This window comes from Danaus plexippus, chromosome 11, assembly GCF_018135715.1.
Source record: "Danaus plexippus chromosome 11, MEX_DaPlex, whole genome shotgun sequence".
Taxonomy (NCBI): domain Eukaryota; kingdom Metazoa; phylum Arthropoda; class Insecta; order Lepidoptera; family Nymphalidae; genus Danaus; species Danaus plexippus.
The window spans coordinates 3598143-3623361 of NC_083544.1; the positions used below are offsets into that span (position 1 = coordinate 3598143).

Below are 25219 nucleotides of genomic sequence, written 5' to 3' on the forward strand. Positions count from 1 at the left end.
TATACTCTACATATCGGACTTCTTCAATATGCTTATAGGATGACGTCACCGGAGGCGAAGGAGGCGGTGAAGAAGAGAGTCCGTCTCCTGAACCTGAACCAACGAAGGAGGCCGAGCGAGAGCCGCGCCAGCCCGCGCCTCCTAAGTCGATCCTCAAGAGCAACCCTCGCAGTGACCTCACCAACGGATACACTTCACACACGGTATCTTAGAATACTATCGCTAATATAATGTTTAACCGCATCGTTACATCGACAGAAAGATTCCTATAACTGCAAGGTCATCACTTCCAGACCGTACCCGAGGAGTCCCGTGTGTCGGAGGTGTCGAGCAGTATGTCTTGCCTGTCGGTGTCGGGGAGTGTGGGCGCGGGCCAGGCGCCGCCGCCGCCGGAGCGCGGGTCGTCGTTCGCGGTGATGGCCGGCCGCCGGACGGACGTGTCCTACTCCTCACACACCGCACTCACCACGCTCTCGAGTCATCAGCACGAACCCACCGCAGCTCCACCTCCACAGTTAGCAGCTTTCTTATGATACATTACAAATCGATAAACTTTACGAGTAACATCCAGTATAGAGTTTGTTTGTCAGAGGTTCAAAGTGTCTATACGGGCCAATTCGACATTATCTATCAGTATATCACTATTATTTTCTATGTAATTTCTATGGTATACGATATACGGTACGATACGCTGGTTCGTACATCGGTATATTACCACCTGATCATATAAGTAACCGAATTCACTCCGTCAGATCACCAGTCGGCAGTACTCGTGATAAGCGCGTGTCGTTCCACGAGCGAGCCACGCCGGCCGCGCCCCCCGCTCCCCCGGCCTCCTCCCCGCCGCCCCTGGAGCCGCCCACACCAGCACCGACCGCGCCCGCGACCACCCATGAAGATCCCGACGTTAGTACACTTGACATACTGATCTTTGAACACTATTACATATACAGTAGAAGACATTATATATTTATCACATACAAGCAGCTGAGAGAATCTTAGTGACACAAGAAAAAAGTTTCAATTATTGTCAATTATGCTATTTTCTTGTCATTGAACACTTTACATTATAAATCAATTTACACCGACATGAACGAGAAGAAGACGTTGCTCATACATATGTGTTATATTAATTTCTTGTGTGTCTATGACTGTAGCGCTTCATCGAGGAGGCTGAGAGTATGTTGTCTGGTCCGGTGTCCCCCGGCACAGCCCAGACCGCGGCTCACACGCCGGGAGTCATCGGAGCACAGGAAGTATACCGGTAGGCCACTGCCAACTCCCTGCACTAATATTTCTCACGTTACGATTGGAATATCATAAAAACATGACACGTTGGCTCTTCCAACGAACTCGGTTCACGCTGAGTAAGGTTATAAATAATGTTACAATTAAAGCTAAACGAAACGTTACTTCTACATTTGGTTCCGTCGTTTCATGATTTAATATATTGTAAAACATTGTGACAATAAAACAATATTGAGTTATTGTGATTGCGTTAAATAGAAGAGGCCTGCAACAAATACAATTTTTAAAATCATCCGGATCGGTGGTGTTAGTCATGTGTTTCTATGCGGGACTAAGATAGGCACAAAGATACCTCCCGTGTTCGAGATAGAATTAAACCTGGCTCGTGTCAAAAAAATAGATCAAAGCGGGCAGAGAAAGAATTGAAAGAAGACTACAAGATTTCATCTCGGGAGATGAAGATAACACCTGGAATCATATCACGTACTTTTAAACATGAACTTAAACCTGTAGTCTGCAAGAGATGCAATGGTCATTTCTTAACTGAAAAATGGAGAAGTAAAATCAAAACTACCTCTGAAACGGTACGCCAAGGAAGGTCACAGAGTGTCGTTTAAAGATGAGAACATTTTTACAACTGAACAATATAAAACAAACAAAATGACAATATTTATGCAGAAAGCTAAAAGAGGCTCCCAAATTATTTAAAAGAGCACAACCTAGGCATTATTAGACTTCAGCGATTTTTTTGTTGTGATGGTTTGCTGTTAAATTGTGACCAAATGTTTTGACAAATTTATCAAAATGCCACTCTTGAGAAGGTAACTAAGACCCTTAACAATGCTATGTTTTATAACCAAGAAAAGCTCTCACCAAATTGGCGCCGAGTCGAGAGGCTAAGGCATAAGGCTCGAGACGCCTTAAATTGATTAGAAACGAACGTTTCGGACTTAATGAGAGTTGAAGACTGCTCCTCATTTAGTTGCGATCCTTAACTCCTCTACAATGATTTATGGTTTGGATTGCATGATAGTGTGAGGTCACTTAGGGCTTAGACAAACCATACAATGATAAATAAATTTCCCATTAAAAGCTACGGAGATTAATAAAATTTCGTTTTTATTTATAACAATATTTATTCCAAAAGTAAGTGCATGTGACATCTTAATGAAGTCTTCACACCGTTCGGCAAAATCTGAACGACGAGTAGTTCTTATTATGTAAATGTACTGCAACTTAAAATCAGAAGTTTGCAGTATTTATAGGTCTTTTAAAATATAGAACTGTAATTATAGATGGTTATGTTGGCTCGCATGTTCTAGGGACCCTCGCACGCGTCGCTTGGCGGCGGAGGCGATGGCTCGCGCCGCGGCCGCGCCGGTGCCCGAGCAGCTGTCCTTCAAGGAGAAGATGAAGATGTTCGCCCTCGAGTCCGGAGACCCCTCCACACCCAAGGATAAGGTCACTTACTGTACCTCACTATTTTAAAACTATCATTTTTCTTTTATCGTTAGTAAATTTGAATTATTTCAACTTTTTTCCCCTTTTTATACCGTAGTCCTCGCCCTCGTAACAGCTAACTAAAACGGAACCAATATTTCTGAGGCTTGTCACACTGAATAATAAAAAGGATTGTTTTTATAAATAGCATGATTTAAATACAAATTACCTGTGGGCGGAGTTTCAGGACTAGACCCAAGTTGTTCGATACGGCGCGGCGGTTCATAATCAGATTAGTTAAATATTTAATGTTTTTTTTTTTTAATAAAATAATTCTGTGTATTGTACTTACAGGTAAAGATATCGCGGGCCCAGCGGGATATAGATGCAGTTCATTAGTCGGCCTGTCCCGTGCCTCGGAAACGTTTATAAAACCGACTCGGTATAAATAGAAGCGAGACTGTAATAGACACGAAAAACTATCGATCATTGATCTGCAGCGAAATAAATCTAAAGTATTAGTAATTCGTAAACGTATATTTTTCTTTACTTACGTAATTTTATATTCAACGTTTAATGTTTATGGCAGTGGCTCATCTTAACTATTGTTTTCTGTTTCAAACCCAACCAACCGCCGTGGACCAGGCGAAGCTTTTATATTTGAAAGGTAACTATTTCAATGTGTAGCTTTTGTAAAGACAAGGAAAGACCATGAGCATAGACCAGGAGCGACGCGTTAATGATAGCGGCTTGAAAGTTATATTTATATCGCCTTAGCAGCTAGTGCAATGTTACAGTGATATTATAGCATCTATCATATTATATAGAAATATTTGTTTTTTACCCAAAAATTTATAGTTATATTTAAGAATATTTTGGACAAATTTAAATGGCACGATGGAAATATATGACTCCCAAATTACTGAGTGCCATTAAAAATAACCTATATCAGATATTTTATATACGATATTTAATTCACAAACGGACCAATTTATTGTATGTAACGACAGCGGGTGCCTTTCAGTGTTCTAGTGCGTAATCATGTTGTCATATCGTTTTTCTGGACGGTTTAATTTTTTTTTTACTATATTTTTGTTACTTTAATCTTCATTACATTCCAAAGAATGAAAAAATTTCTCATTATCTTCTTAAAAGTAAATTTTAATTATCATCTCTAGCTATGAATGAGATATGAAATGTGTACTTATTCTTAAATTCAACAAAAAGCAATATTCTCGTAGGCCTTGTATATACATACGCTTAAAACTCTTCATTAAGCACATACTGTGCCAAACTTACCTTGAGGTGCGACCGCTATCCGATGTTCTGTACCTTAGCTACTTGTAATATGTCACAACTTTTTCATTCTTCTACGGCACTACTTTATTGTACATAATTTAATTGTAGTTTATAAGATCCTACGATTGTTTCGAAGATTGTATACTCGTTGTATATGTAATAGTTTATTTAACAAACATTTTAAAAATACAACTGTGAAGAACTAACTTTAGGATGTAATGAGACCTATTTGAACGTAGGTTATTGTAGTCGCTGAGAGATAACGGGCTCTCGGCATTTCACCCAACGATAGTCAATTAGCGAGAGTTAATATTTTCTAGACTTATGTTCGGTTAGCTTGTATATATTTATCTTCAAGAATTAGAATTAATAATCATTTTCTCTTATGAAATTGCATATAAAATATAACTGGAAATTATTTCACGATCCATTTTAAATTTCATAGCAATTTTTATTTTAAATAAATTAACATTTTCTGTAATTTGTGTTTTATTTACTAAATTCAATCACCTCGAAGATTTCCAGCGACTTGCAGAAATAGAATAAATAGTATAAGGATTAAATAATATCAGAAATAAAAAGCCAAATACGTACAATTTAACAGTGTTTATATTTTGTTATTGAGGTTAATATGTAATATAATGTAGTTCCATCAGACATTACACTTTAGCGAAAAATTGGCAATAACAATTTTTTGGTCGAGAAATTTTTAATAATTGCACCAATCGAGAAAAAAACATTAATGAAACCCAAAATGTTGACCTTCGAATAAGAATATTATATATATTGTAGAGAGGAACAGATTTCCTGCGGACAAAAGATGCGCCCCGAGCCTTAATGGTGCAGAAAGCCGTCTACGAACGGGTAATGCCAATATGTCATCTCAATTCCCGGCCAGCGGCAGACATCGTTTGTTTTTGTAACACAATAAAGTACAGCTACGAGTCGCTGTCTTCACACGTCCAGGGACGTGGTCATTAATGTAATTTTAAGGCTTTGGTGATTTTGTGCAATACAATTTAAATTACACCTAGAAATATAAAACTCGAGTATATAGTGCAACTAAGGCTAAAATAAATTATCACCATAGCCCTTACACGTATCCGAATTAAGTAAAAATCAATAAAATACATTTAAATGATCTCATAATATCGAAACACAACTGTGAGGCCTGTAACGAGTGACGCGTGGATCTGAACGATTCAGTGTTGTAATATTATTGAGGTCTCGCATCGATAAATGCAACGTAACTTGGCAACAGATTTAGGAAGTCTAATCTCAATACAAGTCTTAAACCTACAACAAATTTACAATTCGTAACAATTCACTACATCTTTTATAATAACGACCTTAACATTAAAGCTCTCCTTTATGTACACTTAGGACACGACGAAACGAACGGCGGCCGTGTACAGACACATCATTAACAGCACTTAGACGATACATGACTATGGAAATATACAAACGGTACAAAATAAACAGCTGACACGGCGATGACATCTGTATGAAGTTTATAATCCATATAAAAATACACATCTATGAGCGACTTGCTGCTAACAGTTTAAAATATTCATCATACTTTAATATTATATAAATTTCCATTTTGTAAAATGACGATTTAGAGTTTAAAATTTACAGAAGACTGATATAAAAATAAACACTAGTATTCTTAATTTGTTCTAAAGATAAAAACACTTCTCTAACTCTTCTCCGTTGAAAAATAACAATAAAACCATAGATAAGAATGGTCACTTGTATATAAAAGGCTATTATCGTGGAGCCGCGTTGTGCGCCGTACAAGATAAGTCACATCATGGAATTATTTAAGTTTCAGTAATGAAAACAGCGAGTCCAACAGAGAACGATTCGTGTATACTAAAAACTGTGGCACGTGATCTGCGGCGGGCAGACGGGATCCTCATAGAGGAAAAGTAAAGAAGGTCGCGTCCATCAGAGGCGAGCGAGCAGGGGTTGTGACAGAAGGTGCAAGCGCCCGACGGACACGACATGCGTAACGTAGTGGAAGATACAGAGGGAATGCACTCGGAATCGTGTATTCACTATTCTATTACTTTATATCAAACTTATAAAAATTGACTTAATCTATACCTTTTAAAGTATTTGTAATATTTTAATAATAATAGATTTTCCTTAAGATTACTTTAACCGTGGCACTAACGTATCAGCCGGCGTCCGTCACTAGTGCTACAGTCTACACTAGTTAGTGTCTAGGATTGCGTGCGCAAACAACTACATCGGCGGACGTGTCTACGAGCCGGCGTTTAGTGTGACGTGACCCAGGCCGGCCGCCGCCTCCACGGACTCCTACAGGGGTGCAGACGTCTCTCTATCGTATTAGGGTGGTGGTGGTGGGTGCGGGTGCGGGCGGGGTGCTGGTGGTGGGGGGAGGTCGCGAGGGCGGCGTGAAGAACTGTCATTGCGGCGTGTCGCGGGCGGCGCTCCAGCGGTCGAACTCTATGCCGGAGTCGGGCGAGACGCCGCAGCGCTCGCAGACGGAGGCCGCACAGCCGCAGGACGCCGAGCCGCCCGCGCCCGCTCCTGCGCCCGCCCCGCGCTCGCCCAGCTCTGCCAGCACCTGCCACACACACGCGCTCACTCACACACAGGCGCGACACGGGCTACGAGAGGATACGGCCACGGGGCGGGTATAGCGCTCGTAGCCTCCGTGACCGGTTATATGCACATACAATTATGGGAAGGTGTTCGCTCTACATGTGGGACTAAGAACTAGGACTGCTCGCATCATACAGAACATTCGGGAGACGGATCTACTAGCACTAGGTCATCAAACAACTTCTGTTCGGGGCGCGGACCGCTGGGTGTTCAGTAAACATTCGATAGCTTTAGCTTAGCGGTGGAGTGATCGCCGATTACAAAGTCAGCGGATCGCTGGCCGTGAGCGGGGTCACTAACAGCTGGTGAGGCAGACCTTGGCGAGGCTGGCGCTGCGCTCGTGCAGTCCGAGGTCTCTCTCGAACGAGTGCAGTTGTCTCATGAAGTGGAAGTTGGGCGCGATGTCCGTCTTGCGGCTGCGGACCAGCTCGAAGGCGTCCCGCAGACAGAGCCGGTGGCGCTGCATGAGGTAGGCCAGCGTCACCGTCACCGAGCGAGACACGCCCGCCACACAGTGCACCAACACGCCGCACTCGGCTGACATCGCCTCCTCTGGAAAGGAACAAGCATACATTATTATCATAGAATAGCAAGATCTATTTCGTAATTTTTTTATTAGGAAAGACCATTGATAGGCCATCTTGAAAAAAAAGTGTAGTGTAAAAATGTTGGCAGTACGCACCAATGAATCGTATGGCCTGAGGGAAATGCACGGCGAGGTTCTGGCTCCAGTGGTCCGCGATGGGTATCTTGAGATAGTTGATGCCGCACCCGTCAGCCTCGAAAGTGTTCGGCAAGTCCGGAGTCACATTCAACACGTACTGGAAATAAGAATTAAACATTTTAAAACTCATTACAGACTTTTATTTTTATTGCAACTATGTACTTAAAAAATCATAATAAATAACGTTAGACCTGTTGTTTGCTGAGGATGATTCGTATGTTTTATATATAGCGCAACTCCAAGTCAACGGGTTGAGTACAATGTGTAATATACCTTAATATTGTGTCTGGCCAGCGCTTCACAATCTTCGCTGTTGTTAGAGTTCCCGAGGTACAGGTTAGGCAGGATCTCTATGGGGAAGTCCTGGGGCGCGTGTGTGTGCATGTCCTCACACTCGGAAGACGAGCCAGATGAGAGCGCGTCGTCACAACCCGAACCAGATATACGAAGGGAACTGAAACAAATAGTTCAAAGATCATGTGACTGTAATAAAATATAAAAAAAATATATATATCTTTAGTAAAATTTAAATAGTGTAAAAAAGGCCGTTCAGTAATGCCGTTCAGAAAGAACTATTATCAATTTGCTCAAATATTAGACTTATAACCTTTTTAGGTCTTTATGTGTTCCTTATATTAGGCGCTCTCACTCTAGATTCACTTATAATCAAAGAGTAAGTGTTGGATGTAATGACTTGGAAATATATTCTGAATATCAGAGCTGGGCGTCGCATGTACTATTATTCATACGTCTTTCATAATTATTATTAATGTATTGTGATCTCATAAATCACGTGACGTCAAACACATCTTACATCACAAATACAACATTATAATAGAAAGCTTCAATTATTTCGCGATATAAAAGCTATTTTATGTCCGTCTTACACCAATGTATCTGTTAGAAGTGAAATATTCTATCTTATAACAATATATAAATTGATTAGAAATGAACTCTATTCGTGTAGTAATTAAGTTTATTTTAGGAACTCGTGATAACGTTATATGTTTATTAACTGTGATATGAAAGGCTGTATTCTGATTGCGGCCGGGGGCTGAGGGCTGCGATCGATCGTCTTTACTCAATGGGGGTGGATGGCCACCATTCACCCGCCCCCGCGATCAATGGCCGCCTACACTGCCTTACTCCGGCACCCCACACCCTACACGCCGCGCCGCCAACGCGTCTACACCCACGCCACGCTTTCCCCGTCCCCGGATAAAACTCATTCTTTATTTAGTTGACATATACCATACATATTGTTAAACAATATCAGGCTACACCACAGCGTCTCAATGAAGAACATTATTTTAAAGCTCTGAGGTTCGTCGACCACGTACCTACCGTTATAACAAAGCCATGCTATAGATACTTTAATATTATACATTTGCAATCGTGTTGTGATGTTCATACTAATGTTTGTTGTTAGATATAACTAAAAACTTTGTATCCCCAAAAGATTCATTAAAAATACAATACTCTATAAGAATGAATAGAGTTCCTGTTCTTCCTCTCATTTTGGAAGCATTCTATTGCTTTTCATTTCATCTGTGTCGCATTATTTTAATTGTGTGTTAGTGACGAGTGTAGGGAACCCGATCAACTATTATTATATATAAGTGAGTATGTTCTGTGGGTAGTATTCGTCCGCTCTCATCGTAAAAGGCGCGCGTGGGCTGTGCGTGGGTGAAGCTCGACACGTCCATTGAGGGAGTTCGCCCCCGCACCCTGCCTGCTGCCATTCTAACTGATCTGATAATGACAACATAGCTATTTCGTTCGATTCCAATGTGGGAGGAGACCAGTTTTATCTTTATATTACCTGTTCACTAACATCGATTCTATATAAATATCTTCAATAACGTCCAACGTTCGTTTATATCTGTAGCGCTTTGAAATACTGCGCGAATGTAACCGGAGGTATTATATAATAAAACACAAACGCTTTCAACGAATTCAATTTGAATGGAGTGGAGCGCGAGGCCCCCGGAAGCCGTGACACGGCCGGTCGCTTTATTAATGAACGCTCTCTATGTTTATAAGCCGGCCGAGTGCGGTGCACTGGCTTCGTATGTATGGGGCCTGTGAATCATAGACAGTTTTAATTGTACAGGTTAATATTGGTCCGGGTGCGTGTGGGCGTGCGGTTGCGTGCGGTGCGCTGGTTCATAGGAATGCGGCCGACCGACCCGCAGCCAATGACCGCCTGTAAGGGACCCTTTTTTTAATGGCCGACTCACAAGTCCGTCCTGTGACGACCTCCGCGGACAAAGGAATGGACCCGCTCTCACTGTTTGCATTTCATAACATCTGTCTAAACTGTTTCATATTTAACGTAGTTGTATAAAGTCGTCAATTTAATTTTAAATATCTGATACTATTTGTAACACTTATACTATATACTTATATACTAGTTATATGTTCAATGTCTTTAAGTATATAAGCAACTCTGAACCCAAGTTGAGATGTTTAGAAAACTAGCAACCTATTAAAAGTATGTTTGATTTCTTTACAAAAAATGCGTTTAAACATATTTTTTTTAATATTGCCAATCCTTTAACATGAGACGGTTTAGAAATATCCGCTTTGAGAATAATAAAAATTTTATTTATATAAACAGAGTACATAAAGGGGTTATTAAATTATCATATCAGGGAACATGTAAACTTCAAATATATATTATATCATTTTAAATTACACGTACAAAGTATTTTTAATAGGGATGCAATGGATGGTAGTTTCATAGTGAGTCATACTGTAGTACAAACATTGCAAGTGATAATAATCGATCCGTATAAATCGTATTGAACGCTTTGGCCGCAAACAACAAACCGCCGGCCACGTGACGAAACAGACCATAAACAAGAATTAGCTCATTCGTTAAGTTTCCTTTCAAAAACAAATTGATTCGAATCAATGACACCGTAGTTCGTGAATCAGACAAATAAATATGTATATGTAAGTTAGTTTGTGGCTCATAGTCGGTGACCGTCATAGGACGGATTCTTGAATGAAGTCACGCGAGCGATGCTCACTCCTGACGTCAGGGAGGGTGCTGGTGACGTCACTCAGATAACCTATGGTGTGTTGCGCTCAAAAACACTAAATATGGCAACATCAAAACCACATGTTAGATCGTCACGAAATCTTATATTATTATTTTGAAATTTTATTGATCAATTCGCTGTAGACCGAATGGTTGTTGGTGATGACGGTATCAGCGGTAGGTAGAGTTTGATGTGACGTCAGAGGTAATCTGATGGAAAGCAATATTGCGTGAGAGTGAAAATTGTTACCCTCAAACGTAATGAGTAACCGATCTCATAATGCTACCTTGTAACGTAACTCAATTTTACCTTCTGGAAATGAGAAGTACTTTTCTTTATAATTTTCTTACTTTATGTGGTTTAAGAATGATTACGCTTTTGGTTTTTTATGACAATGAAACATTAAAAAAAATATTCTATTTTCCTATCTACATTTAATACAAGTATGATATTTTATTAGAGAATAATGTATAATAGCAGAATTTTGATTAATTTAAATTTTCACTTGAAAACGTCAAGTAATTATAAATGCGAAATATAACCATTCATTCTCACACATTTCTTACATTTGACGCTAATATTAAATTTTAATAGTTGTAACAAGAATTACCATGTTGTAATGTTAATAAATAGAAAGTTGTATTTAATGGGAATCCAGCGACTAGCGAGCGGAAATATATAAAAGAAACAGATTCTCAGTAAACAAACAATGGATGATACGTTAAAAAAAATACCACAATATAAAATAGTTCCATCAGGTTCATTGACAGAGGCAGCTCGTTAAAACAAAGTTTGATTGAGAAATGTGCTTATAACGTAACGAGCTGTTACATGAATGAATCCTAGACAAGTCTCCTACTTTAAGTTTGCAAACTGTTCTGTTGCAATCGACAACACTACTAGACCGCCATGTTAATTGCAGTACGTACGAGAGTTTACTCTCACCGAGGAGTTCATTTCGCTGAACACATACATCAAAGTTTTTCACTATCAGCATTACATTTGTTACACGATAAATATTCATTGATGTAACATCTATAACGCTATTTCATATTAATATTCATGTAACACGTACGACATTCGATGGGAGCTCAAAGTCGTATGCTTTTGGAATTCTTGTAAAAAAAAAAATGCCTGCAATCGGAAACATACGTGGAATTAATTTTATCACATCTATAAAACATATGTAAACTGCCAATATGTATTTGTGTAAGTCATATAATATGTAAGATAATTACTATTGGTATGCTAAACATGAATAGATGCAAATTTATTATATCTACAGAGCATATTCATAGTTATGAATGAACTGTTCGACATTGACGGCGCAGTGACCTTCAAAGGATATAATATAAGCGTAGAACACGTACAGACGCTAAAATGATCGACGCCAACTGTCATGAAGTACAGATTATAAATATATTAATTTAATGTAAAAAATTTAACACAAATAAGGTTTACATTGTATGGATTGTATCTAATATATATCTGTATGACACAAGCGTGTACACAAGATATTCTGACTTGTTCTAGTGTGTTTAGTTTCCATTTATCACAAGTTATGGAGCCGCTCAGATCTGACAGCTCACAGTAGAAAACGACCTGTTCTAATCACAACTGTCTTATCTGCGCCATTTTACACTCTATTTGGAAAACGTGTAATTAAGACCGGCAAGGTCGCTAGCGCTCTTAAGCTATACATAAATGTATATTTATATTGAATCGACGAGAGATATACTCATGCGGTTGTCGGGCAAGTTTTCTGAATCAATTTGTCTGTTCTGGGAAAAACTCTCGAGAACATAAAATAAGATTCCCACGTGTATTTTTTTTTTCTGTAGTTCATGTAATTATACAGCCTCACCCACTGCGTAATACTAGAGCCGCCAACATTAAATATACCATTTACTACCTATGATTATAACGAGGTATGTCGCGTTCATTGATATGGTTATTGGAATTTTCTAGACTTGATCGAATGCGGTTGCGTAATCACATTGCAGATTAAAATGTATGCACAAGTTGCACATAATTAATTAAAAATATACAACTGTAAACATATTGTGTGTGTGTGTGTGCAATATTCTCTGTATATGACAGATGAATATAAATATTATAAAAACTACTAAACGAAATAACCATGGTGAACACTTTTGTGTATTTGTAACGGCATCTGTATGGGGTAATTTCAGAACGACTACAAGCATTTCAATTGAGTTATAACCAGTCCGTTGTGGTAGACTTTTAATAGAAAATGTTTTAGCTTAATTTTAATTGGTTAACGGATTAAAAACTCATAAAAATAAAAACACCAAGTAGCTAATCCGAATACCGAACGTACGTAGTCGCGGGAAAATCGAGGATTAAATAAGTTTAAATATTTGTAGGTATAACGGATCTGCGTACAAGTCATTTGCATCCGAAAAACGAGCATATCAAAATAATGTTTTATGATATCAAATCAATCATAATCAACAAAAAATGTTTTAACATTCGTTGCCAAAAAAAATCTTTCAAACGTTATGTCAAGTTCAAGCGGTCATTTTTTTTTTAACAATGCTTAATATGTATGTGATTCCTTACCGCAGTCCCATCAGCGGCAGGTGCGGCACCTGCTGCGCCCCGGCCTCGCTGCACCACTCAGGATACGCACGACGGAACTCGCAGAAATCACCTGACGGAAGACGTACAGATTAATATGATAATATTAGTATTATTATCTGTCAACAATTATTTTAATGGTAATCCTAATTAAACAGATCTCTTCCAACTACCCGCCAACCGCCAAGGTATTCGAAGAGGTAAGCGAGAATATAATATTTATAAATTAATATTAATACAATAAGTTGTACTACTTGTTAATATTTATTTTGATCCACATAGCATATCGCAGGGAAAATTAGATTTATGGACACGAACGTGTTTTTAGTACCATGTTAATTAACGTTGTCATCAGGACATTAAGATGTGTTTAAAAAAATTATATAATCGATAAGTATCGAAGACCGTTTGAATTATGATCACGTAGTTAATTGATTGTATTTGGATAATGTGTATTATGAACGCTAGAGACGTCAACGTTTCCTGCGCACACTTCGCCAGAGCCGATAGCTTCCTGCTGCCAGACGCTATTGTAATGGTAATGACAAACCCTTTACATATCGCAACCCAACAATGACTTTTGACATATATATACATACATACATGTGTATATATTTATATAGACCAAATAAGATAAGAATACTAGAGGTTCTTCTATTATCGTTAGGAATATCCGTCCGTAGTATAATATTAAGGTCGTATATTGTATATACATATATACGTAATTCAATATCCATTTAAATGTAATTTATATTGAATTTGTTTTTTGTGTCTCAGATGCGTAATGATTTGTATAATAAAATTAATATAAAGATAAATGGTTTTGGCGCTAGGGTGTCTAAGAGAGCTGAATCTATGTCGCTGCCATTGCGATTTCATATTTGAGATAGCCGGAAAAAATCTAAATTATAGCTTAAAAATGATACATCTAGATGTATATGAATCATATTCATAGATACTGGAACAGCTTATTAAAAAGGAAAAGGGTCACGTTGATTGGAGGTCGACTTGACATTAATTATGAAAAGAATTGGACCAAATGTGACCAAGCTGCATATCGGTCCCAGCACGCAGTCGCGCGGTGCGGCTCTGAGCGGGGCGGAGGCCGGCGGGGCGCCGGCATCGATCCGGTGACTCATCGCGGCGGTCCATTCATCCGCAGCTCTCAATGAACGAGCAGCCCCTCCCCCAGTCCTCAACCCCTCTCGAACCCATCCCTCAGCCATTCCACCCCTCAACGGTACACTACCCACCCACCCTCGACCTCGCTACCAAGGACTCCATTAAATCCGTTTCGTGAATCAAAAACCTTCAACGTGTAAACCTAGATAATGAAAGTGAGGTCGTTGACAACCTTATGCATGGAATACGATATTTTTGTAACGATTAAGTACATACTATTTTCGTAGCTTTCAAAAAGAATTGAAAAACTTTTATTAAAAACAAACGACAATGTTAAACAGACCATAGTCGAAATAAACTAAGAATCCCAGGTCCAAGATATATATGAATTGTTATGGATCATTTATGCCGTGCTTTAGACTTTGGTTCAGGGCCTGGATATATGTGAGGCAGGGCGTGAGGAGGCCACGACAACGGCCCGCGGCGTGGGTGGAGGGCGGCAGCCTTGGCCCGCGTCCTCCGCACTACCGGCAACCTTGCACTACCCACTACCAACTAGACATGAGATCTTTACTTGATCATTTTTGAATTTATCATAACTGTAGCCTGTAGGTAGATATATCAAAAGTATGCGAACCATATTTAGCAATATTGTTCGTTCAACAAAAACATTCGAACAATCATTTGCTTATTTTTAATTTCAACGCCAGACAAGAATATTCGAGAAATAAGTTATTTCATCTGTGAATTCAATATCAATATGTTATTATCATTAAACTTTGTTACTTTCTTGAAATGTTTAAGATGTTTCGGACTGCGCAAATAAATTTATAACACACGTCTGATGTACGATTTTACTATTCTTCCTATTATATCGATCTAGCATTGACCAAAGACAAAAATGTACCTAAAACTTATAAAGGTTAGATTATTATAGGTAAAAATATATTGCAGGCTTCCAAAAGCTTATCTTATGCTCCCTACAAAATTGTGAAATTACCGCAATACAAATTGAATGCTTAAAATCGCATTAAACAGGATATAGGAGAATCAATATTCAATCTTCAAAGATAGCTTTGCATACACTGTTGTTGTTGTAAAAACAAGTCAAAACCATTTTTTTTTTTTTGGAAATCAGATATCACCTGATGATATTAAACAGCTGCTAAGCTAAGTGCTCCCTACATACATTGTGTCATTTCATGTCACAAAATATATACCTCTGTATTTATAAAACATTTCAATAATTGTTTTGAATTATTGATAAGGCAACATAAATTGTTCTCTATGCGTTCTAATACTTCCCAAATATTCATCAATTCGTCTCAAGATGAGAAGTACAAAAAAATAGCTACTGAAGTTTTGCTCTTGGTAGCAATGGATCTTCAATTTACGACAAGTAAAAAACGTGCGAAGAAAAAGGATGATTAATAAAGTTGCTAATTAGTCATTACATTAAAAATTGTATGTGGTAATGTCCATTTTACATTTAACTTTAAATAGGGTCCAATCAAACCAGTCGGGACAAATTAGACCAATTTAAAGGAATGGCTGGAAAGAAACAAGTCATATAGCTATGCGTGGGCCACGATTGACTTAACCGTCGCTAAGATAGGTCAATTATATCAACAAATACTAGTTTTATTACTTCACGACACGAAACATCAACTCGAATAAAATTATTCTTACATAATATATTTCTAAAGAATATATTTCTTTACAACTTTTAACGCATAAAAGTAAGCATTCTCAGAAATCGGACGAGATAATGTAAACAATGCCAATAATCGATTGGATGTTTTAATAACGATATTATTCAGGTTCTCAGAATTTACACACAAGATTGACGTCAGCGCTGTAGATTTAACTTCCAAGAAACCAGAGGAAGGTTTAGGATGTTTGAGAGTTAAACGAAAATAAATTGAGACATTCCAGTTATAATGAAACGTGTTTCAAATCATGATTTCCTGTTTCAAACTTTTTTAATACCAAGATTGTGTGGAAGTTTGTAAGGTACCTTCTGTTTCGTAAATCAAAAATCGGAATGTACTTTAAAAAGAGTTGTTGGTTTGGACAAAAAAATTTTTTGGAAATTTATACTATGCATATAATTGGGCTAACCGTACTGAACCAATTATGAGTCGGTACTCGATTGAAACCGTTAATGGTAGTGGCGCCGTCTGAACAGTGATAATTTAACAGATAGCAGCTAAATGTAACAAAGTTTTTGTTGCACTCTGACCTCAAACCGGCGACTGTATTACAGAAACATTAATGACTTACCATTACACGTATGACACCTATCAATTCATTATAATATTGACACATTAGCGACACAGTGTAAACAATACAATAAATAGCACAGTGTTTATATTTTATTTACTATACAATAGATGTAACTAGTAACCTTTATACTCTGGTCGATTCATGAGCAACGTTGCGCATCCAACCGGAGTTAATTGAGATTACAATGAATATAGTAACATTGGACGTACAGTTTTTAATGTTACAAAAAATATATCATTCGTTATATAATCAGAGTTGAAGGACGTACGCTGTACAGAAATAGTTTATGTTAAAGGTTAATTTCTAGTTATAAAAGACGCTTGCATATTTAAAGCTTGACGGCTTAATTTTCCTCCTTGCCTCGTTACCAGATGCGTATCATTCTAGTTTCTAGATCATTATAATGAAGAGAATCACACCCTGTTGTATCGGCAACATCCTGGTTCAAACGTTATTCTATTATATTCATTTAGAATTTAATAGCAAAATAATATGAATCACTTCCTTTAACTTATTTAATATGTATTGTTTATTGATTATGTTACGTGCTATCATAAGGAAATATATAAAATGAACTATTATTAATATGTAATTGATAAATTAGTGGAGTGTTAGTGTTTGGTTATTTTTTTAAGTTTTTTAGGTTCCCTACAGCAATAAACTAGGTATAACGTTAACGCTTTTATAAGCACATATAATAAAAGTTGACATAACAGAATAATCAGGACGTGACTGAAACAGGAACTTATTAATAAAATTGCAGCACTCTTCCGTTTATCGAAGACCGAATCGGCGCAGGCATCCGGTCGTCTTTGATCCTATGTTTATTATTAGTGTTAATGCTTCACTCACGACTCCTTCACAAGCTTCCATAACATTAACAAAACCAGCTTCTAAGAAATCAGTAATGTTTGGTTACCAATGATTATATAAGGTACATGTACTACAATACCCTACGTACATATGTATGTATGTATAAAAATTCCATACCAATAACAGTAACTGCAGAACGTTGTAAGTCTAAAGGAACGTTAATTCCATTCATATAAGCATAAAATACGTAGAGCAATACTCAATTCATATATGGCCGGTGTTAATAGCTCGTAAATACGTTACAGACGGAAACACAAACGACTGCGCTCTCTTTAGTACGGCGATCATAATCTATCGTCTCGCATTGAGGAGCACAATAAGTAGCAGACTTCCTCTCCCACGTTTGGAAGAGCGGATGCCTCGACTTGCGACCTCCGGCGTAACTTTAAGACCCTTTTATATATTCACTTCATATTCATTAATGAACCGGCTATCAAAACTAAGCACCGTACATACCGAAATATTTGTATAGTAATACATCCTGATACCTTTTTTTAAATATATGTTGTGGCATCTTGGCCAAGATAGAAAATTTTATTAAATTTTTTTTTAGGACAGGCTAATGTGACTCCTGCATCCTGCATATGTAAATACACAAAGCTTAATTTATGACCTTGAGCCAGTCCTGAAAGCTTTTTTAAAGCAACTGATGTGCAATATATCAGAGATAGCGGGATCAATTACAGCTGAGGTCTATCAATTTTTCAGTATCTTTTCTAATTCAAATGCTTGTAACAAACTTTTCTTTGGACAAACAGTTAACAATTAGGCCATGAATAAGATATTTTATAGATTACTATACCTCCGACTTGAAATTTATAAACAAACAAACTTACAAAATGTATAAAACCATAGCACCTGAAGTTTCATTGAATGAGATAAATACTTTGGAAAAGAAAAATGTTTTCTTACTGATAAGTTGTTTAGTGTAATTGTGTAATATGAAAATCAAAAACCTTTTAAATTTATTGTGAGTATTTATCGACATGGTTTATGGTGGAAATTGTTACCATAAATTTTAAATAAGTTTTTTAATGCCAATTACAAAATATTTTATAAACAAAAGTATTAAATTTGCATGTAGAAATTTATACAATTGAAGTGATGATATATTTTTCTTTTATAGTTTTATATGATTGTGTATCAAAATGTGTTGTTCGACCAATGCAACATAAGAATTATAGCAAAGTATTTTTTTCATAAACAATGAATATCCAGGGACTAATCATTTGCTTTGCTAGTTGTTACTTATTTACTATCGGTTGAGACAGAATTATCTTCATGGTATTATGATGATACACCAATTTAATAACTTTATAATGATTCACAAAAGACAACAACACATAACAATTACAAAATTAAATAAGAATACTAAAGTCGGAGAGAAATATATAAAATAAATCATTCTCACAATTTTTTTATATGTCCTGCTATTGAATTAAAGAGTGGGTCTTGGTTTTCTAGTTCTGGGAATAAATATTATATATTTATTTTAATATTGATCAAGTTGTGATACCTTCTAAGCAAACCACCTGCACGCCATCTTGCTTGAGCCGTTTCAGCAGGATGCCGTGCACAGAGTCTGGATCCCGCGGGGCTCCGTCACCGTACAACACGAACGTTCCTCTCGAACAGCAATGCGTGATACGAGCCTTTAGTTCTTTACATTGAACAGTAGAAGCTAGTTCGATCTTTCCAGCAGATAATCGTCGCAACATTATACTCGGAATCGAGAAGTTCACTGCAGAACGAATGTGGGATACGGCATATTCATTAGATCCTCGACAGTCAATCAAAATTGTATCTCTCTCGTCTGAACGCAATTTGGCTAAAAGCCACTCTTTTGTCACCAAGTCATAATCGCACTCTGAATCTATAGGCATTTTGAAAATTGAAATCACAATTTACTTCTCTGTTTACACGGGCCCTTATAGCCGCCTGTTGCACTATTTCATTGGGGCGATTAAATCACGCGCTGAACGATTTTAGTAAAACAAACATTATAAGACTTACGACGAAACAATAAAAGCCACAAGTTAAATTATTTTAATGTTTTGAGCCCATTATAAACAAACACTACACAATTTTCGCGTCTGCACCGAGCGAGCTACCAAAACGTTAAACGACGCGGGTTGTACCAGCGATAATAAAGTGGCCTTCCATCTATAATAGTACCTAATAGTAAATATGAACCTACTATGTATCCATTCAACAAACTGCTCAATTCTGTAGTGTTGCCAAACTTTATTCAACATATCATAAAGACGGGCGGACACAAATGGTTAATAGTTACATTAAAATAAATATATTTTACAGTTTTGTATAAAATCAACTCATTTTAATGCTCAGCTTATGAAATTTTTTATTTTTTATTATTTATCTTAAAAGGCGGGATATTCACATTTATATTTGAATATGAATTTACTAAAACAATTTTAATGTTTAATATAATTCTGTTGAATTTGTAATTACTTACAGTGTATTAATAACATCTTGATGTAAAAAATTCTTACTTTGGGTATAAAAATAAATAAACCAGTCCGTATCAAGACATTCTAAAATTATAAAAAACATACATAAGTATGGTCATTATATTATAATTAGATTTATCTAACGACGGTACATGATAAATATTTTTTTCATACAATAGATTTACTGATATTTTTTAACATTTCCTCGAAATATAATTTTAATGAAATAGCAATGATTTGAAGCCGTCTGTAAATGTCAGTAATAAGTGACAAGCGTACTCATTGACTTCAAAATACGAAGCTTTGAGATTAAAAATTTAAAATAAAATAAGGATTCGCGAAGAATTATTCAATTAGTTGTGATCTTTTTATGTTTTACCTGTGATTTAATTCCTAAGTTATTAAATTTTTGTAATAATGGATGAAATATATACTGATTTAGACAATTATAATGATGTGAATCTTGTAGAAGAGGTATGTACTTTTAGCGCCAATTGTAATATGTCAAATCTATTTACAAGTTACTATTTATTCTTTCATCACTAAATGATTTAGTTAAAATATAATAATATTTACTGTTTACTACACTTCTTTCTGTAATATTATAATTTTTTACAGCTAAAATCTGAGAACAAGGATTTAAAGTTTAAACTTGAAGAATATTCTAGTGCTTTACATCGCCTACAAAAAGTGAGTATTTTTGGGTACTAAAATGTTATTCTACGTATGTTATCACACAATCATGGTAATGTGAAGGCATTGTTCATAGACGCATAAAAAATTTTACCAGTTCTACCTCTGCCTCATATACCATGTATAATGTATTCATTATTGAAATTATTTAGTTATTAAGTTTCCACAATTTCACTAAATACAAAATACATCATGCCTAACAGTTTATATAATATTTCAATGCTCAAAGGTTTATAGTTATTAAGTTACACTCTGACACATATACTTTGATGTGTGATAAACTACATACATAATTATGATAATTTGTAGGTATATGTTTTTATTATAAAACAAAAACTTATTTAAGAAACAAATTTCTATGTTAACATCCAAATACATTTTATATGAACATTATGATAGCACAGACACCGGTCTCCTAACTAGATAAAGTTTATGGATGTGATATATAATATTCTATCAAAATGCCACCAATGGAGTCAAGACTTTATGTAATATAAAAAAATATGGGTGGAAGTAAATTTATCTAATTATTTTATGTTATTCTGAGTATTCATATGTTAATGGATGGATCAAAATTGATATTCCAGAATATTTTGCAGGACTTTGACAAACTCAGCGGGGAGTTTAAGAATTTGGAGAGAAATTATTCATCTCTATTGAAGACAGCTAGAGCAGAAATTGAAAGAAAAACTGAGACTATTAAAAATTTGAATTTAGAGTGAGTACTTATATAGATATACTGTTACGCCTTATAATATCACAAAAGAGGTTACAAACTCTTAAGAGGTTATTACTTATTAATTTATTTTTATTTCAGAAAAGACCAGCTTGTAATTAAATCTCTGCAAAAGGGTAAGAATATACTACAGAACCGACGCAGCAATTTTAAGGATGTTCATCAAAATAAAAACTATGAAGTTAAACAAAATGATAAAGAGTCAGCTGGAAAACTAGACAACCTGTAAGAAAATAATAATATTGTAAATGTTATCATCCCTTATAAAATTTTGTATGCATAGTATTTTTTCAAAATACTGTGACTATATGAACATATTGTCGGGGATAATGCAAATCTGCGTAACTAGCCTTGGATAATTCCGTATCTCTGTATTATATTAGGAGTAGGTTCATAGTGGAAGATTTAAACTTAAGAATTTTCTAAATTAGTGTTAAATAAGTTTAATTTTACATATGTAGAAGGGAACAGCTACATATACAAGTGTTTTATGTGTGTACTTTAAGTTTGTCAATTTGTGTCAGATGAGGTTATAATGATGTGTCGAGTTTTATTAAAACCTGTTAAATATGTTGTTGTACCTTTATTTTATTTGTCTTTTCCAGATCTCAATATAAAACCCAAACCTCAGTGGATGTTGTGGCCAGTTTTGTATCTGAAAATAAATCAAATCATACTGAAAATATAACATCAAAAATACCAAATAATAAATTATCATCAGAAGAAAATAAAGAGAGAGATAGAAAAAATAAGACACATCGAAATGAAAATGCCCATCAGTCAGAAACCATTAAGAAAATTATTGACAGAAGAAAATCTACTAACTTTCCGTAATGACATTATTGACACATTTTATAAATGTCTCAAAGAAGGTGAAATTTATCTCATTTAAAATTAAACTTTTCTGTTTTAGGGAATGTGAACCGACATTCAGTTCCGATGAAGATTCAAGAAAGACTATTACAGAACAACAGCAGAATTCTTCTCATAAAGATGCTTGGCAAAATGAAAAACGCCATGACCAGCAAGATCATTTGAATCCACTGCCATATGAGCATTATCACCAGCCACTTCAACCTTCATACAGAAATAGGAGTAGTAGGTACAATGAGTACGATAGACAAAGGACTCATGACCACTATGACACATATGACAAGCCACGAAGATATTACAGCCCAGACAACCATTACAGGTAATTATATAACTAACATGAGATTCACTGTAAATTTTTTACCCATTCCTGTTCTTATTACAATAAAAAATAAAATGAGCCTGGTTCTTATATATCACTAAATATTTTAGATATGGTAAGGACACATCTGATAATTACAATCAGAGAGAAAATAAAAGAGACAGGAGATACGAAAGAAGTCCTGTCACAGATAGATACAATCGTGCTAAAAGTAGAGACAGGAGGAACAACTTTGAAAGGGAAAATTACTATGATCATGGCAAAAAGACCCATCACACTAGTGACCTTCCTGCGAAGAGACCTTATGAACTCGAAGAACCGAGTAGCAAGCGGTTAAAAATAGACTCTTATACAAGACATACTAATATTGACAAAGAAAAAGAATTTGTTGAAAGACATACATACACTAACGCTCAGGGACTTCAAGATCCATCTACATGCCAGTCACCTGACTATACACACATTGATTCAAATGTACATCATTCGGTTAAAGGTAATAGTTGTAAAAAATAATAAGATTTAGGTAATAATTTTGACATATCCTCACATTTACTGATTCAATTGAAGCATCGTTTGTTTATTTTTATATTCGCTTGTTCATTTTTCAGAAATTATTCATACAGCTCTAACTCCTCTTCAAGATCCTAGACTTTTAAGTAATAAGTATATTTTAAAATCAAATAGTGAAAAGCCAATCCTTATGACAGTTGCTGGGAGTAATGTTGACATAGTACCAATTACTTCTTGGGGAGCGGATAGAAGTTCTAAGGCAACTAAACCAAACGATGCAAAGTTACCGTCGGATAAGGGTATACGAAATTCGGGACAAAATTTATCGACAGAATCAGGCGAAATTCATAGTGTAAATGAAGATCAACCTATTGAAATTTTCCCAAATATTACTGAATTAAAGAGCGACATTTCTAAGAACAGCAGTGGCATTGTTGATACAAACCAACAGACAGCCTCAAGAGATGTTGGAAAGTCTATAAACCTCTACAAGATTCCACGTCTGAAAAAAACTGGTGACTCCAAAAAGACTAATAACTTAAAAGAAAAGAGTGATGAACCTAAAAAGTTAGAAGAATTGGGAAAAGATTTCAGAGTCATAGTGGAAGGTAAACATTTAAGTGAGAAGAGCCCTGAGAATATAATCGATACTGCCAAAAATAAAACGACCTCCGCTAAAACAAGAGGTGATAAATCAAAATCAATTTTACAAAAGCTAATTGACGAAACTGAGTTGAGTGACGTCCCTGGAAACATTAATATCCCAGAAACTAAACTGGTTAATATTAGCACTATCGAAGGAGATTTAGAGTTAAGTGACGAAACAAGTGATAACATGGACTTAATAACGGAAGACTCGATGAAAAATGAGGCGAGGGAAGGGATATCTCACGGAGTAAACAATAAACAAATACAGTTAAGTTTAGATAAAGAGACTTCAAACAAAGCGGATGATAAAGTGAAAAGATCTAAGGATTCGAGGAAGTCGTCACACTCAAGAAGGGATTCTGTTAAAGAAAAGGTACGGGAAACTTCAAAAAGACGTAGAACTAAAAAACAAAGCGATCTAGAAGAATGCAATGTTTTGAAAGATAAATCCCCTCCAACAAAAGAAAACATAGAATTGGAAGATAAGCCAAATATATTCAGCCAGACAAAAAATAAATTCACCGACCTGTTTGGTGACAGCAACAGTTTGATAACGCCGGATGACCTAGGGCTGCCTGTCGTCTCTCCCCTCAACACCGGCAAATTTGATTCGATGTTTGAAAATACACAGGATGCGGTGGACCTGAGCGACGAGCAAGTAAGGACGGTGAAGGCCCTTAAAGACATCGATAACACAGAGGATGCTGAGACAAGTAAAGAAGCGTTAATACAAGATGCTGTTAGTAATACTGAGAGCAAGAAGAGCAATGACAACAGACATAACGGTAATAAACCTGCCAGCATTAGTAAAGAAGAAGACAATCCTTCAGCGCTAATCTATGGAAATGTTAAAGCTGACAACGCCTCTGACGTTATTAAAACAATCATAATATCTACTGGGACACAACCTCAATGTGTTTCTCGGGACACAGAATTCCCGAGGGGTGATAATGTTCAAAAGCAATTTGACTTCCAAAAGGGTACATTTAGTACAGCAATCGCTACATCGACTCCCTACAAACTAGACAGCTCTCAGATATCCCCGGCCGTGGACTCCACATTAATGCCGAGACAATTTACGAATAATAAACTAGACCAAAATGACTTGACCTCTCACACCACCGTCGGTTCAAATACAAATGAAAATAAAATCAAAAATGATTCTGATGTACCAGACGTCAGAATATTCGTGAAGAGAAGAAAGAAAGTCACCAAAAAACCCGCTTAGACTAAAAATTACATAGAAATTTGTAAATATGCGATATATCATTCACTTAAAAATTTATTAAGTGACAATGTTTCCTGTGTAGTCATCGTTGTACAGGATAGGAATGATTTTCTTTTACATAAATTGAATAAGAAGTAATTTTAAGGAGAACCTAGTGTTCATGTTTTTATTAATGGATTTATGATATCTTAGTGTGGAATAAAATGCGATAGCAGACTGAGTAGTCTTAATAAAACATTTAAATAAACATATAATATTGTTTTAATTTTACAAACACATATCTTTATACCCCATCATAAAATGTTATTATAATTCCTGCGAATTATATATAAATACTTTTTAATACGTCAAATAATTAAAAAAAAAAATTGGAATTTTTACTTCGCTTTCTACCTACAGAAAGTGTTTAAAGCACTGCTTACAACATAAATTGTAATTGTGTAATAAAAATGTATTTGCAAATTTAT

The 25219-nt window shown here is 36.1% G+C and overlaps 3 protein-coding genes across 7 annotated transcripts in view; 2 read left to right on the forward strand and 1 right to left on the reverse strand.

Annotated features, from left to right (window-relative positions):
* The window catches only part of LOC116765828 (afadin), a 45162-nt gene extending 40694 nt beyond the window's left edge, over positions 1-4468 (forward strand). For all 4 annotated transcript variants that reach the window (XM_061521979.1, XM_061521980.1, XM_032655429.2 and 1 more), the window contains 6 exons: positions 39-203; positions 294-514; positions 753-906; positions 1158-1264; positions 2571-2709; positions 3043-4468. In XM_061521979.1, the coding sequence (XP_061377963.1) occupies positions 39-203; positions 294-514; positions 753-906; positions 1158-1264; positions 2571-2709; positions 3043-3087 (831 nt within the window). In that variant the 3' untranslated portion in view covers positions 3088-4468. The remainder of the gene's footprint in view (positions 1-38; positions 204-293; positions 515-752; positions 907-1157; positions 1265-2570; positions 2710-3042) is intronic.
* Positions 4469-4578: 110 nt separating this feature from the next.
* On the reverse strand, positions 4579-19482 carry LOC116765554 (dual specificity protein phosphatase Mpk3-like). The gene is made up of 6 exons (XM_032655062.2): positions 18791-19482; positions 12976-13066; positions 7619-7799; positions 7304-7442; positions 6938-7173; positions 4579-6583 (listed from the first exon to the last, which is right to left on the reverse strand). Exons 1-6 carry the CDS (start codon positions 19155-19157, stop codon positions 6422-6424), a joined length of 1176 nt encoding a protein of 391 aa, XP_032510953.1. The 5' UTR covers positions 19158-19482; the 3' UTR covers positions 4579-6421.
* A 530-nt stretch (positions 19483-20012) lies between these two features.
* Positions 20013-25006, forward strand: LOC116765791 (uncharacterized). Of its 2 annotated transcripts, none has more exons than XM_032655384.2 (8): positions 20013-20219; positions 20364-20435; positions 21026-21156; positions 21256-21399; positions 21780-22004; positions 22088-22366; positions 22477-22859; positions 22975-25006. In XM_032655384.2, exons 1-8 carry the CDS (start codon positions 20163-20165, stop codon positions 24750-24752), a joined length of 3069 nt encoding a protein of 1022 aa, XP_032511275.2. In that variant the 5' UTR covers positions 20013-20162; the 3' UTR covers positions 24753-25006. The 2 variants fall into 2 exon arrangements, with proteins under 2 accessions (XP_032511275.2, XP_032511276.2); XM_032655385.2 differs by having other exon boundaries at positions 21038-21156.
* Positions 25007-25219: the final 213 nt, after the last annotated feature.

Coding starts and splice junctions, on each gene's coding strand:
- LOC116765554 (XM_032655062.2), bottom strand. CDS start 19,157: ATGCCTATAGATTCAGAGTGCGATTATGACTTGGTGACAAAAGAGTGG. Junction 13,067..18,790: donor GCAGGTGGTTTGCTTAGAAG/GTATCACAACTT, acceptor GTCTTCCGTCAG/GTGATTTCTGCGAGTTCCGT. Junction 7,174..7,303: donor TCAGGCCATACGATTCATTG/GTGCGTACTGCC, acceptor GTTCCTTTCCAG/AGGAGGCGATGTCAGCCGAG.
- LOC116765791 (XM_032655384.2), top strand. CDS start 20,163: ATGGATGAAATATATACTGATTTAGACAATTATAATGATGTGAATCTT. Junction 22,005..22,087: donor AGAAAATCTACTAACTTTCC/GTAATGACATTA, acceptor TTTCTGTTTTAG/GGAATGTGAACCGACATTCA. Junction 22,367..22,476: donor AGCCCAGACAACCATTACAG/GTAATTATATAA, acceptor TAAATATTTTAG/ATATGGTAAGGACACATCTG.